General features: G+C 34.9%; 1 protein-coding gene across 3 annotated transcripts in view; it reads left to right on the plus strand.

The window, feature by feature from the left end:
* Positions 1 to 6,931, plus strand: part of LOC137037813 (collagen alpha-1(IX) chain-like) — a 56,416-nt gene extending 49,485 nt beyond the window's left edge. For all 3 annotated transcript variants that reach the window (XM_067412114.1, XM_067412115.1, XM_067412116.1), the window contains 9 exons: positions 97 to 168; positions 257 to 292; positions 418 to 462; positions 558 to 590; positions 1,054 to 1,200; positions 1,318 to 1,372; positions 3,506 to 3,700; positions 5,111 to 5,188; positions 6,416 to 6,931. In XM_067412114.1, coding sequence (XP_067268215.1) covers positions 97 to 168; positions 257 to 292; positions 418 to 462; positions 558 to 590; positions 1,054 to 1,200; positions 1,318 to 1,372; positions 3,506 to 3,700; positions 5,111 to 5,188; positions 6,416 to 6,615 — 861 coding nt within the window. In that variant the 3' untranslated portion in view covers positions 6,616 to 6,931. The remainder of the gene's footprint in view (positions 1 to 96; positions 169 to 256; positions 293 to 417; positions 463 to 557; positions 591 to 1,053; positions 1,201 to 1,317; positions 1,373 to 3,505; positions 3,701 to 5,110; positions 5,189 to 6,415) is intronic.
* Positions 6,932 to 13,289: the final 6,358 nt, after the last annotated feature.

The raw sequence follows: 13,289 nt of genomic DNA on the forward strand, positions 1-13,289 counted from the left end.
AAATGCGTGACTACTGATAAAAGGCAATTATATGGTGAAGCGCTTTATACATTGTTATTGTACAGTAATTCATTATTATTTTGAATACTTACGCAGGGAGATAAAGGTGACCAAGGACTCATGGGTCCTCGTGGAATCAAGGGTCACACGGGTCATAAAGGAGACCAGGTGTGATCATTGTTCATTGTAATAATCATAACAGAGCAGACCTTATTATTTTTCACTGTGTTATCATGTCATTATTCTGTTATTTCAGGGTCCAGTGGGTCCCATCGGTCCCAAAGGAAGTGAGGTAAATTATAAAGCCCCAGTCGATCCATGCACTCAGTGACCTTATTAAATGCCTGCTGCTTCCTGCACTTGCATTAACACCATGTAATTTTACAGTAATATCTTTCTCTCTTTTTCATTCTACAGGGAGATCCAGGTGTTTCGGGAGAACCAGGCGTGAAGGGTGATCAGGTTCGACATATTTATAGCAACATACCCGGTCACACCCTCTAATTATATTTCAGTATGTGTACAGCAGTGTGATGGTTTTTAATGATGGTTTACAGGGGCCTCCGGGTATTACTGGAATCAAGGGAGAGGTAAGTGTGCCACCTTCAACATCCATATATATATATATATATATAAATCATTAATAGATTTAGAAATGAAATAAATTATTTTATAAAATACATATATATTAGAGCTGCGACTAGCAATTATTTTGATCGAATAATATATTTTTTCTTTCTTTTTTTCTATTTTTCAATTAGTCTATTAATCTAATTATTATTATGGTTAATCTATTGATTCTTTTCTAATTAGTTGGTTAATCCTTTAGTTAATGTATCGATAAATAATAACCATATATATATATATATATATATATATATATATATATATATATATATATATATATATATATATATATATATATATATATATATATATATATATATATAATGATAGACCTAAACTTACCACAACTTAATACTTTTCCTTCAGAAAGTACAAATGATTGCCTTTGTTGTATGTTTTTTCTTCTTATTCATTGTTTTGTTCAAGCGTGGAGAGAAAGGCCAGAGAGGAGCTACAGGAGCTGATGGTCGTCCAGGACAGCCAGGCCATGAGGGTCTGACAGGACCCCAGGGAGCCAGAGGTCTGGAGGGGGAACGAGGTCTGCCAGGATCCCCTGGTCCCAGAGGTCTACCTGTCAGTACATTGCTTAATGACATTGTTCACTTTCAGCGTTGACTGAACAGTATGTTGGTATTTAAAAATGCCTTGTGCAGTTGTTGCTGATGTTGTTGAAAACATTTATTTTTAAAGGGTCCCAAGATGAATGACGAGAAGATCCGTGAGATTTGTTCAGTTATTGTTGAAGGTACAACATCTTTATTAGTTATTAAAGGATTTGTTCACTCCAGAATTAAAATTTCCTGATAATTTACCAATGGGGTGAAGGTCCACATTGCAGTTTCAGTGCAGCTTCAGCTACACGATCCCAGACAAGGAATAAGGGTCTTATCTAGCGAAACGATCGCTAAAAAAATAAACATATATAGGGCCCTATAATACACCCGGCGCAATGCGACGCAAGTGTGTTTGCTAGTTTGCGTCCGGCGCCGTTTGCGTTTTCCCGTTCAGCGCCACGTCCTTAAATTAGTAAATGCATTTGCGCCAGTTAGTGTGCCCATGGGCGTGCTGGTTTAAAAAAGAGCCGTGTTCAGGCGCATTGCTATTTTAAGGAGCTGAAAATAGCGCATCTCGCTCTTAAAGGGAATGGGAGATGACACTCTGATTGGTTTATTGAACGTTACGCATATTACTCTTTAAGAGAATAGGGACAACCCATTTCAAAAATGACCGTTTTTCCGTCGTTAAAATAGCAAAAGTGGATTTGGACACGCCCTGAGCGCACCTGCGCCGTGCGCTTTACACTTTGCGTTTAGATCGTTAAAATAGGGCCCATATACTTTTAAATGCTTGTCTTGCACTAGCTCTGCAATGTGCGTCTATGACTTCATGCATTACGTAGTCATGTTGGAAAGGTCACGGTCAAATGGCCTTTACAAAAAAAAAAAGGTAAAACAATGATGTTGGAAGATTTTGAAGTTGGAGGAGAAAATGAGAACACGTGACCTTTCCAACGTGATTATTTAATGCGTTAAGTCATGGATGCGCATTGCAGAACTAGTGCAAGACGAGCATTTGTGATTAAAAAGTATATCTCTTTTTTTTTTTTTAGAAAATTATAATAATTTCTATAGACAATAACCTTGTTCCTCGTCTGGGATCTTGTAGAGCCCTTTAAAGCTGCACTGAAACTGCAAATGGGACCTTCAACCTTTTGTCCCCCACTAAAGTCCATTATATGGACAAAAATCCTGGAATGTTTTCCTCAACAACCTTAATTTCTGTTCGACTGAGGAAAGAAAGACATAAACATCTTGAATGACATGGGGTGAGAAAATTATCAGGAAATGTTAATTCTGGAGTGAACTAATACTTTAACGTCACCATGAAATCAAAATTGACAATTCTTATTTTTTATGGAATATTGCAGTATTTATTATAAATGATTTATCTGTGCACATCATTCTTTTTTTTAGTTAATGTGCCCTTGTAATCTTTTAATAACTTCCCCTCCCTCTTGTAACAACATCTCTTCTCTGGCACAAGGGCGGAACAACCTGTCATTCACATGACATCACAGCAATAGCAAACCACAATCATCCAATCAGTTACCGATGAACAAAATCAATACCCACCCTACATTTGATCTTGATCGAGAAGCTGTTTCGGGGGCCATTTACAAGACATTTTCAGCTAAAAATGTAAAACTTTTTAAGCATTTTGGTCATTCATTTACATGACAACGGCGTTTTAGTGGCCTGAAAACACAAACTTTTGGGTATCAAACTATACTGCTATCGTCTCCGTGTAAAAACACGAATTTGTGAAAAAGATGATGTCATGCCCATGCATATTACATCACGTGTTCAGTCTGTAGGCGCATAGTGTTTCTTTACAAAGTGACATTGCCAACTACTGGCCTGACGTGAATAATACCGCGTTTATAATAATTTTCGTGGATCTGTGTAAACGGAGATCATTTTGACAGTGGTGTTGTCTGTACATGAAAACTGCAAAGGAAAAACTTTTCCATTTTAGTAAATAGTTGTTGTGTAAATATACCCTATTCCCGTATCGGATATACAGTACATCACACTAGGGAAGAAAAGACTTCCATTTAATGCAGACTTTAATCACTTTAAAACATCTATATCATGGGTGTCCAGTCCTATTCCTGGAGATCTACCTTCATTCAAAGTCCAGCCCTGATCAAACAGTCCTGAACCAGCTAATTAAGATCTTCAAGAGCACTTGATAATTACAGACGTGTGTTTTGGAGCAGAGTTGGATCTGAGGTTGATCTCCAGGAACAGGATTGGGCACTCCTGACCTACATCAATTGTATGGCAACTAAACTTTAACATCGTATTGTACCAAACAGAACATTTAGATGCCTACAAGAAGGAATTAGCCAAGAAACCTCTTCCCATTGGAGCCCCTGGAAGTCCAGGACTCATGGGACCACCTGGACCACCGGGACCAGCAGGTCCTGCAGGAGAAGCCGGACCCAGAGGAGTTATGGGCCCCAAGGGGCCTCAAGGATACTATGGCCTTCCTGGAAAACCAGGAGTTAAAGGTACCATTGATTTGACTCTCACTTCCTTTGATATTTCCAAACTATGTCTCACTGTTCCAATTGGTGCTCAGCTGAATTAAAGCTAAGCTCTTTAGGATGCAGTGTTGTGATTGCAGTGAGCCTTTATTTGTTTTTTATTGCCTGTGAATTCTCAAGATCAAATGCTCATAATTATGAAATATTGAGTTCAGCTTCAGCTGCATCATACAAATTGTTTACTTTATAAAAATGCATTAAAGATTTCACAGCAAAAAGACACTTGCTAAAAAATATAAACTATTAATCAGACAACAGAAGGCATTTAGATTGTTTACAGTAGGTTTTTCAGCAAAGTTTTGATCACGTTGACAGTTTAGAGGCTTTAGAAATTTGCATATGCATAATAATATGATACAATAAGCTTTATCGGCTTAGCACTTAAAAGTAATTCAGGCAACTCGCCAATTTTAAAAAGAGCACGTTGTAAAGCCCCTTTAGTGATCCACATCATGCTAATGGTGCTTGCTAAAATTCCTTTAATATCACATAATGTGCACAGCTGAATACCTCTGCAAGAATCAACTGTTTTTATGCTATTTCATAATTGGATTTTGCCTCTGGCGGAATTTACAGTCTAAAACTGCGAGCTCACATTGATTTCAATCAGTTACTGGCGGTCTTGTCATTCAAGGGTAACAGCCTCCAGAATGTTAAGCATTGCAGTTCTTTTGTCCTCACAAGCGGAGGCTGTTGTACAGTGAGTGCAGTCTGCGCTAATTGCCACCGAGCCGAGGAGGAATGCTACGCTTGCTAATAAGACAGAGATTGAGATGCAATAACAGGATAATTAGAAAAGCCCCCGACTGCATCTCAATCTACCTCAATTATTTCTGCAGAACCTCTGAGGATGTCAACATGTTTAGTGAAGTTTACAAATGCTTCTCCAGAGGAAAATGTTCTAGCATTCTCTGAGCACTCATGCCTAGCAGGGATTTTGTTAGTATAAATGTCAGAAGAGGTTCTGAAGACCCTTAGAAGAGCTTAAAAAAGAGAGTGATAGAATACTCCGGATTCACTAATGTCAGCACTATTAAAACTACACTGTTACCACTCAAACACAGTTGCTTCATGTTGGTATATGCAGTACTTGTCTATGCGCATGTTCTAATGGACATTTAACAATGCCAATTCAACGTTTCAAATTAAATGTTGAAATCAATAATTATCACTTTGCAAATTACCTTGTAAATGCATGAATATGGCAAAAATTCAGTACATATCAAACTATCATAATCTGATTCTAATGATGATTATCTGAACATTTTTTTGTAAAGCATCTTGCCATATGAAATGTCCTATATAAATGTCTATAAAGTGACAATGTGATAGATTTTATTGTCTAATACTTTATATGTTTATGCATTTGTGTAGGTGATGCAGGACAAAAAGGTGACAAGGGCGATAATGGAATTGGTATTCCAGGAATTCCTGGAGAACCCGGACCTCAAGGTACAAAACGCTAAACCTCAACTTTCTGCTAGTCATATTTTAGCACCAATTGTTGATTGTTCTAGTTAGCGTTTAGATATTGAGTAGGTGGAAAGACTTCAAAAGTGCTGATCTAGACCAGGAGATCTCAACTTTGGCCCTTGAGGTCCACTTTCATGCAGTGTTTAGCTCCAGCACTAATGAACAAACACACCTGAACAAGCTAATCAATGGCTGTGTCCGAAATCGCCCTCTATACCCTTAAATAGGGCACTATTTGAGGGGACAGCCATTTGTAGTGCTGTCCTGAACCATAGGCTGAATCCCAAATGGGACACTTCTACGCACTTTCGATCTTGTGGAATTACAATGGTTGCCGGGGTTAGGTGCTTCTACATCAGTGTTATTCACCTATCTTTCCCCTCTGATTTTAGGGGGAAGTTATGGGTAGGATTAGGTTTAGAGGTAGGAATAGGGTTAAGACTACATTTTCAGACAGGAATAATATGTTGATCCAGGAACATTTCTTACTTGGCAAAATCACGATTTCAATATCGAGTGCACTCATTCAATCCCATAATGCACTACAGTAACCAATGTACTCTCAACCATAGATATGTATATATATATATATCTATGCGCTCAATGGTTAGAGAATACCCATAATGCACTGTTGAGGGTCATGCCGAATGGATTTCCGCACCTGAATCATCCATCCATCCATTTTTCAACCCACTGGTCAAATGTGGGTACAGCGTAATATCATACAGGTATAAATAAATTTTTTAATTGGTTATTAAATTGTTCAATTAAGGTTTATACATACTAGTTCCCATGACAGAGTTCAAGATAAATGTTTCCATTGCTACTGGAGCTGCCAGTTTGTAAGTTTCAAATGATTATTAAACACCAAGTACAAAATATGCAAAAGCGGCAGCCCTTCCGACGCACTCAGTATCTGAATTCTCTCACTTGTTTTAATTCGCTTCTCCAAGTGAACTATGTGTAATGTAGGGAATAGTGAATAAGGGTATAGGGAGCAATTTTAAACAGCCAAGGTCTTCAGGATTACTAGAAAGTTACAGGTAGCCGAGTTTGATCAAGGTTGGAGCTAAACTCTGCAGGAAAGTGGACCTTGAGGGCCAGAATTGAGAAGCCCTGATCTAGACTGTACTATATGTTGTAGTCAAATTCTTGTATGAACATTTTCAAAACCCTTTCTTATCAAATCTTATTTCATTATAACAGGACCAGCTGGCAAGCCTGGCATTGGCAAGGATGGTCAAGATGGTGCCAGAGGAGAGGCCGGTGTGCCTGGAACCCCAGGAACCCCTGGAGTGAGAGGAGCCCAGGGTCCCCCTGGTCTTTGTGATCCTTCAAACTGCTACAGGCCTCAACCTCTTTACCTGGTTGGCGGGAAGAAATCCGTCAACATCAAGGGTCCATGAACAGAAACATAGAAACCTATTAGAAACCTTCATCACCGTCATCATCAGGAGCACAGATGCAGTCCATTTCTAACAAACTTGAAGAGTTCAAACGGCGAGCAGACAGCGACTTAAACAAACGTGACAGTTGTATAGAGACACACGGATGCAGCTCCTGATGGTGGATCCAGCTCACATGGTTTATTGTTGTACCTTGTACATAAACTAGTGTTTGTTCTTTCAGATGGTTTACAGTAAATTGCAGATAAATAAATTAATTGGAAATTGATGTTTCCGTTCTTGGGCCACAAACTGGTAAAATCAATGGTGAAGTAATTTGCGGACCTCTACATGCCATGAGATTGCATTTCTGCATGTATTTTTAAAATAATTTTCATAAAAAAATGTGATTGTAAAGACCAATGTTAGACATGGTGCCAGACATTAAGCTACGCCAACAGAACGACAGTGTGATCCAACAACAGGCCAGCTTGAATAAAAGCTTTTCACCACCATGCTACCTGCGTGCTATGCTTTATTTTTCATGAAAAGCTTTAATAAGAAGAGCTTTGTCAGCCTGTAGATAAGAACTGCATAATTTTTAGACAATTAGTTGCAGAAAATGTATTTCTTAACTGAGTACTGTACTTTCAGAAGGACTGATTATAATGGTTACAATATTTTCTTAAAAAGCTTTTCTTATTTATATACAGCAGAGCTTCAATAACTAGACCTGGCTTTATAATATTTAGTGATATCATTTGATTATTATTATTTTGATGGCATTGACCTTAAAAGGATAGTTCACCCAAAAATGAAAATGTATCATTTATTCATGTCGTTCCAAACGAAGATGATGAAATCTGAGTAATTTCTTTCCCTCCATTGACAGTCCACGCAACTACCACGTTGATGCTTCAATAAGTTCATACAGAGATTGTAAAACTAATTCATATGAATTGAGCGGTTTAGTCCAAATTTTCTGAAGACACTCGATCATTTTATACGATGCAGAGATTTATTTTAGGCTAATTTAATTTAAATGGAAGCTTGTGTTCGCTTGACATACAAGAACCAATGAGGTTAATTCTCGTGTGTTACTACGGAAGAGGATTAGGGCCAAGCAATAATAGAAAAATAAAACCATCCTGAGATTAAATTTGTTAAATTTTGAGAAAAAAACTCGTTAAATTTCGAGAAAAAAGTCGAGATAAAATGTTGAGAATAAACTCGTTAAATTACGAGGAAAAAACTTGTTAAATTACGAGGAAAAACTCGTTAAATTTAGAGAAAAAGGTCGAGATAAAATGTTGAGAATAAACTCTTTAAATTTAGAGAAAAAAGTCAAGATAAAATGTTGAGAATAAACTCGTTAAATTAAGAGAAAAAAGTCGAGATAAAATGTTGAGAATAAACTCGTTAAATTACGAGAAAAAACTCGTTAAATTTAGAGAAAAGGTCGAGATAAAATGTTGAGATTAAACTCGTTAAATTACAAGAAAAAACTCAAATGTAGAGAAAAAAGTCGAGATAAAATGTTGAGAAAAAACTCGTTAAATTACGAGAAAAAAGTCGAGATAAAATGTTGAGAAAAAAATCGTTAAATTACGAGGAAAAAAAAATTAAATTTAGAGAAAAAGGTCGAGATAAAATGTTGAGAATAAACTCGTTAAATTACAAGGAAAAAAAAAAATTTAATTTAGAGAAAAAGGTCGAGATAAAATGTTGAGAAAAAACGCGTTAAATTTAGAGAAAAGGTCGAGATAAAATGTTGAGATGAAACTTATTAAAAGAAAAAACTTGTTAAATTTAGAGAAAAAGGTCGAGATAAAATGTTGAGAAAAAACTCGTTAAATTACGAGAAAAAAAATCGTTAAATTTAGAGAAAAAGGTCGAGATAAAATGTTGAGAATAAACTCGTTAAATTACGAGAAAAATGTCGTTAAATTACGAGAAAAAATTTGTTAAATTACGAGAAAAAACCTCGTTAAATTTAGAGAAAAAGGTCGAGATAAAATGTTGAGAAAAAACTCTTTAAATTTAGAGAAAAAGGTCGAGATTAAATTTAACGAGTTTATTCTCAACATTTTATCTCGACCTTTTTCTCTAAATTTAACGAGTTTATTCTCAACATTTTGAGAAAAAAGTCGAGATAAAATGTTGAGAATAAACTCGTTAAATTACAAGAAAAAACTCAAATGTAGAGAAAAAAGTCGAGATAAAATGTTGAGAAAAAACTCGTTAAATTACGAGAAAAAAGTCGAGATAAAATGTTGAGAAAAAAATCGTTAAATTACGAGGAAAAAAAAATTAAATTTAGAGAAAAAGGTCGAGATAAAATGTTGAGAATAAACTCGTTAAATTACAAGGAAAAAAAAAAATTTAATTTAGAGAAAAAGGTCGAGATAAAATGTTGAGAAAAAACGCGTTAAATTTAGAGAAAAGGTCGAGATAAAATGTTGAGATGAAACTTATTAAAAGAAAAAACTTGTTAAATTTAGAGAAAAAGGTCGAGATAAAATGTTGAGAAAAAACTCGTTAAATTACGAGAAAAATGTCGTTAAATTACGAGAAAAAATTTGTTAAATTACGAGAAAAAACCTCGTTAAATTTAGAGAAAAAGGTCGAGATAAAATGTTGAGAATAAACTCGTTAAATTACGAGAAAAATGTCGTTAAATTACGAGAAAAAATTTGTTAAATTACGAGAAAAAACCTCGTTAAATTTAGAGAAAAAGGTCGAGATAAAATGTTGAGAAAAAACTCTTTAAATTTAGAGAAAAAGGTCGAGATTAAATTTAACGAGTTTATTCTCAACATTTTATCTCGACCTTTTTCTCTAAATTTAACGAGTTTATTCTCAACATTTTGAGAAAAAAGTCGAGATAAAATGTTGAGAATAAACTCGTTAAATTTGGAGAAAAAACTCGTTAAATTTAGAGAAAAGGTCGAGATATAATGTTGAGATGAAACTTGTTAAATTAAAAGAAAAAACTTGTTAAATTTAGAGAAAAAGGTCGAGATAAAATGTTGAGAATAAACTCGTTAAATTACGAGAAAAAACTCGTTAAATTTAGAGAAAAAGGTCGAGATAAAATGTTGAGAAAAAACTCGTTAAATTTAGAGAAAAAGGTCGAGATAAAATGTTGAGAATAAACTCGTTAAATTTAGAGAAAAAAGTCGAGATAAAATGTTGAGAATAAACTCGTTAAATTTAGAGAAAAAACTCGTTAAATTTAGAGAAAAAGGTCGAGATAAAATGTTGAGAAAAAACTCGTTAAATTACGAGGAAAAAAAAATTTAAATTTAGAGAAAAAGGTCGAGATAAAATGTTGAGAATAAACTCGTTAAATTACGAGAAAAAAACATTAAATTTAGAGAAAAAATTTGTTAAATTACGAATCTGTTCTCATTATTTAACAACTTTTTTCTCAACATTTTATCTCAACTTTTTTTCTCTAAATTTAATGACTTTTTTTCTCATAATTTAATGAATTTGTTCTCATAATCTAACGACTTTTTTTCGTAATTTAATGACTTTATTCTCAACATTTTATCTCGACTCTTTTCTCAAAATTTAACGATTTTTTTCTCGAAATTTAACAACTTTAATCTCGCGATGGTTCTATTTTTTTATTATTGCTTGGCCCTAATCCTCTTCCTTATGTTACACACAAAAACGAATGAAGTTTGTTCTCACCCATCAAGCACGGTTGCATCGGTTTACATTCGCTGATCAGTGTTTATGTGAATTAAAACCTAAATCAAATCTGTTCATCATATAAAGTGATCGAGTCGAGTCTCTTTATGAACTTTTTGAAGCATCAAATTGGTAGTTGCATAGACTGTCAATTGAGGGACAGAAATTGCTCAGATTTCATTAAAAGATCTTCATTTGTGTTTCAAAGATGTACAAAAGTCTTATGGGTTTGGAACAACAAACAATTGATGACAACTGATAATTCACATGAAATAATTGTACTGTTTTAAAACAAAAGTGCCTGAGACCTTTGACCGGCTCATAGATTAAAAAAGAAAAAAGATAGCACCTTATGTACAGCATAAGACCTTGTCGTCATATAAACAAGAAATCTATCTTAATAACATAGTAATAGTGATAATAGTAATAATAATCCATTTGAACATTGTTTGTTCATTTAGATAGTTTTGCAGGAACAAAATATGCAAACTTTTGAGTTCCTCACTGAAAAACTGTATATGGTATTAACTTCATAAGTTTTTCTCCCACAATAACAGCCCAATATAAAATGGACCTGTTCCACTCTTTATTAACACATATGCTCTCCCTCCACACATACACATACATCAAACTAATTATGATTCATTATAGCACCAGAGAACCAGTATAAACAGGTAGATTATACCATGCATAAATTATACTATTTTACATCACCTGCACCTGTAGTTCATTAGAATAATTTAATGCAAATTGATATGAAAAAAACAAATACAGTCATTAACAGCTTGAAGAAGACAAACTAACAGGAGGATATGAAGTCAAAAAAGCAGCTATATTTGAATAAAGTGGAGGAGGACATGATAGCAATGCTGATTGGGATTTCTTTGGCTTGCACTGAAAAAGCACCATGAATTTACATAAATTTGCATCAGTTTTACTCTCAGCTTTTCAAAATACAGTACCAAAACATCCACTCTTGAAGGCTGGGCAAACAATTAAGAAATGCAGAAAAAAAGAAACAATCATAAAAAATGTTGTTATCAAGTTTGTGTATACAATACTAATTACAAAGAGATTTATCATGAGCATTGAATGGAGGTGAAAAAACAAGGAGGTACAAGAAAGCCTATATTGGTATCATGGGTGGTTTTGTTTTCAAATGTAATTAATCAACAAATTCAATTCATTCTTAACACATCCATTAATTATACTGTACGTTATTTCAGCCATTTTGCTAAATTCAATATATGACCTTACACTAAAACCCCGCCCTCCACAGAAAGCCAATGTGAAAATGCAAAATGACTGACAGGCAGAGAGACTTTCTGATTGGCTGGGAAAGAACAGACCACTCCCTGTGTCACAGAGGCACCTATTTCAGTTATACGTGTCAAAAAAGCATAGTGACAATTTAAAAAAAAAAAAATTAAATATCAAAATAAAAACAACATATCTTGAAGTATTAGCAATTGCAAAAAAAAAAAAAACTTTAAAAAAACTAAGAAAATTTAATTCTCTTCTTTGTAGTTTTTCAACCTTAGATAGTCCGATTCAAAAAAGGAAGATAAAATAATTATTTAAAAAATAATAATAATATATTTAAGCATTATTTGTATGTGAATATACTCCCCACCCCACCCACAAAAAAAAAAAAAAAAATTGGATTTCATAATTCCATTCATGCCAATTCATAATTTCCTGAACGCCTTTTGACAACTCTTCTTGACCTCTGCTACAATGCTCATCACTTGTTTGTGGGCTGAAGAGAGTTTGTTTTGACACCCTCACCTCTTTCAACGCATTTAATTGGCTCACAAGGGAGCAATCTGCAGGATTGATCCATCTAAATTCTTTAGTGGCACAAATGATGGTAGCGCACATTCACGCTGGACCTTTAACTAGGACTTTGTGTTCCTGAACCTTCATAATGACAAAAAGGCAATGTTGTTTTAAAGGAAAGTGCTACACAAACCTATTAAAGAGTGGTGGCATCAGTGGTGTTTATTTCTGCAGTGACGGACTTTTTCAGAAATTGTTTTCAACACAAACCAGCGGTGTTAACCTATTAAACAGGCATTGAATCGAGCAGCTGCCTTTCAGTCATCACAAATGCAAGTTTAATGATCCAATATGAAAAAAAAAGGCCTGATGCATGGCTATTAAAGAGATACAACATAGACTAAAAAAAGAGCAGAAATGCACTTTTCCAGCACCTCCACAACCTCTAATGATCCTTATTGAGATTTCCTATTGACGAGCGCAAAAGCATGGTGTCTTTTCCCAGAGGAACAGAGCGATTCATCAATAAAACTCAAGCAGAGAATTCCCCAGACTTGATAAGCCAATCCTGCCCTGGTACAGACATCACTAACAATGCATCAACTCTTGATTACCGATCGATGACCTCAGTAAACGGCGTCAGCAGAACTTGAGTGTGGGCGGGACAACATCTGGAGACAGATTGTGTCACTACGACATCACGGTCTGGTAAGTACTGTAAACAGCTTTCTTTCGTGGCAGGAATTCACGTCCTGTTACATGAAAAGCTTTGAAAGTCTTGACTTGAAGTAAATGACCTTGAGCTAAAACTTACTCACCCACCCTCCCCTAAAAAAAAAAAGAAGAAGAAGTCATAACCAACTCTGACCGGCAGGACACTTGTGGGCTCTTCGCACTTAAAATGATTGAGCAAGGGCCATTTTTAACCCTGGGTTAATGTGTTTCACACTATACTAGTTTAGCATTTGATCCTGAGTTGTCAGTTTGTAGAGATTTCACACTCTACATCTGGATTAACATTTATTATTGATATGCAAATAAGAATCTATACATTGAGTGGACAAGTACAGAACAAGATGGGTTTTATTAAACATGTTTACTGTCTCTTTTTAACATGTTTAACTGTTTCTCTCAGACACTGTGCAATGACAGAAGCTTTAGCATTAATATTTAATGAGGTGTTTACAAGATTTTATAGCAAAAAAAAAGCTGTTTGT

This window comes from Chanodichthys erythropterus, chromosome 15 (assembly GCF_024489055.1).
Source record: "Chanodichthys erythropterus isolate Z2021 chromosome 15, ASM2448905v1, whole genome shotgun sequence".
NCBI classification, from domain to species: Eukaryota; Metazoa; Chordata; class Actinopteri; order Cypriniformes; family Xenocyprididae; genus Chanodichthys; species Chanodichthys erythropterus.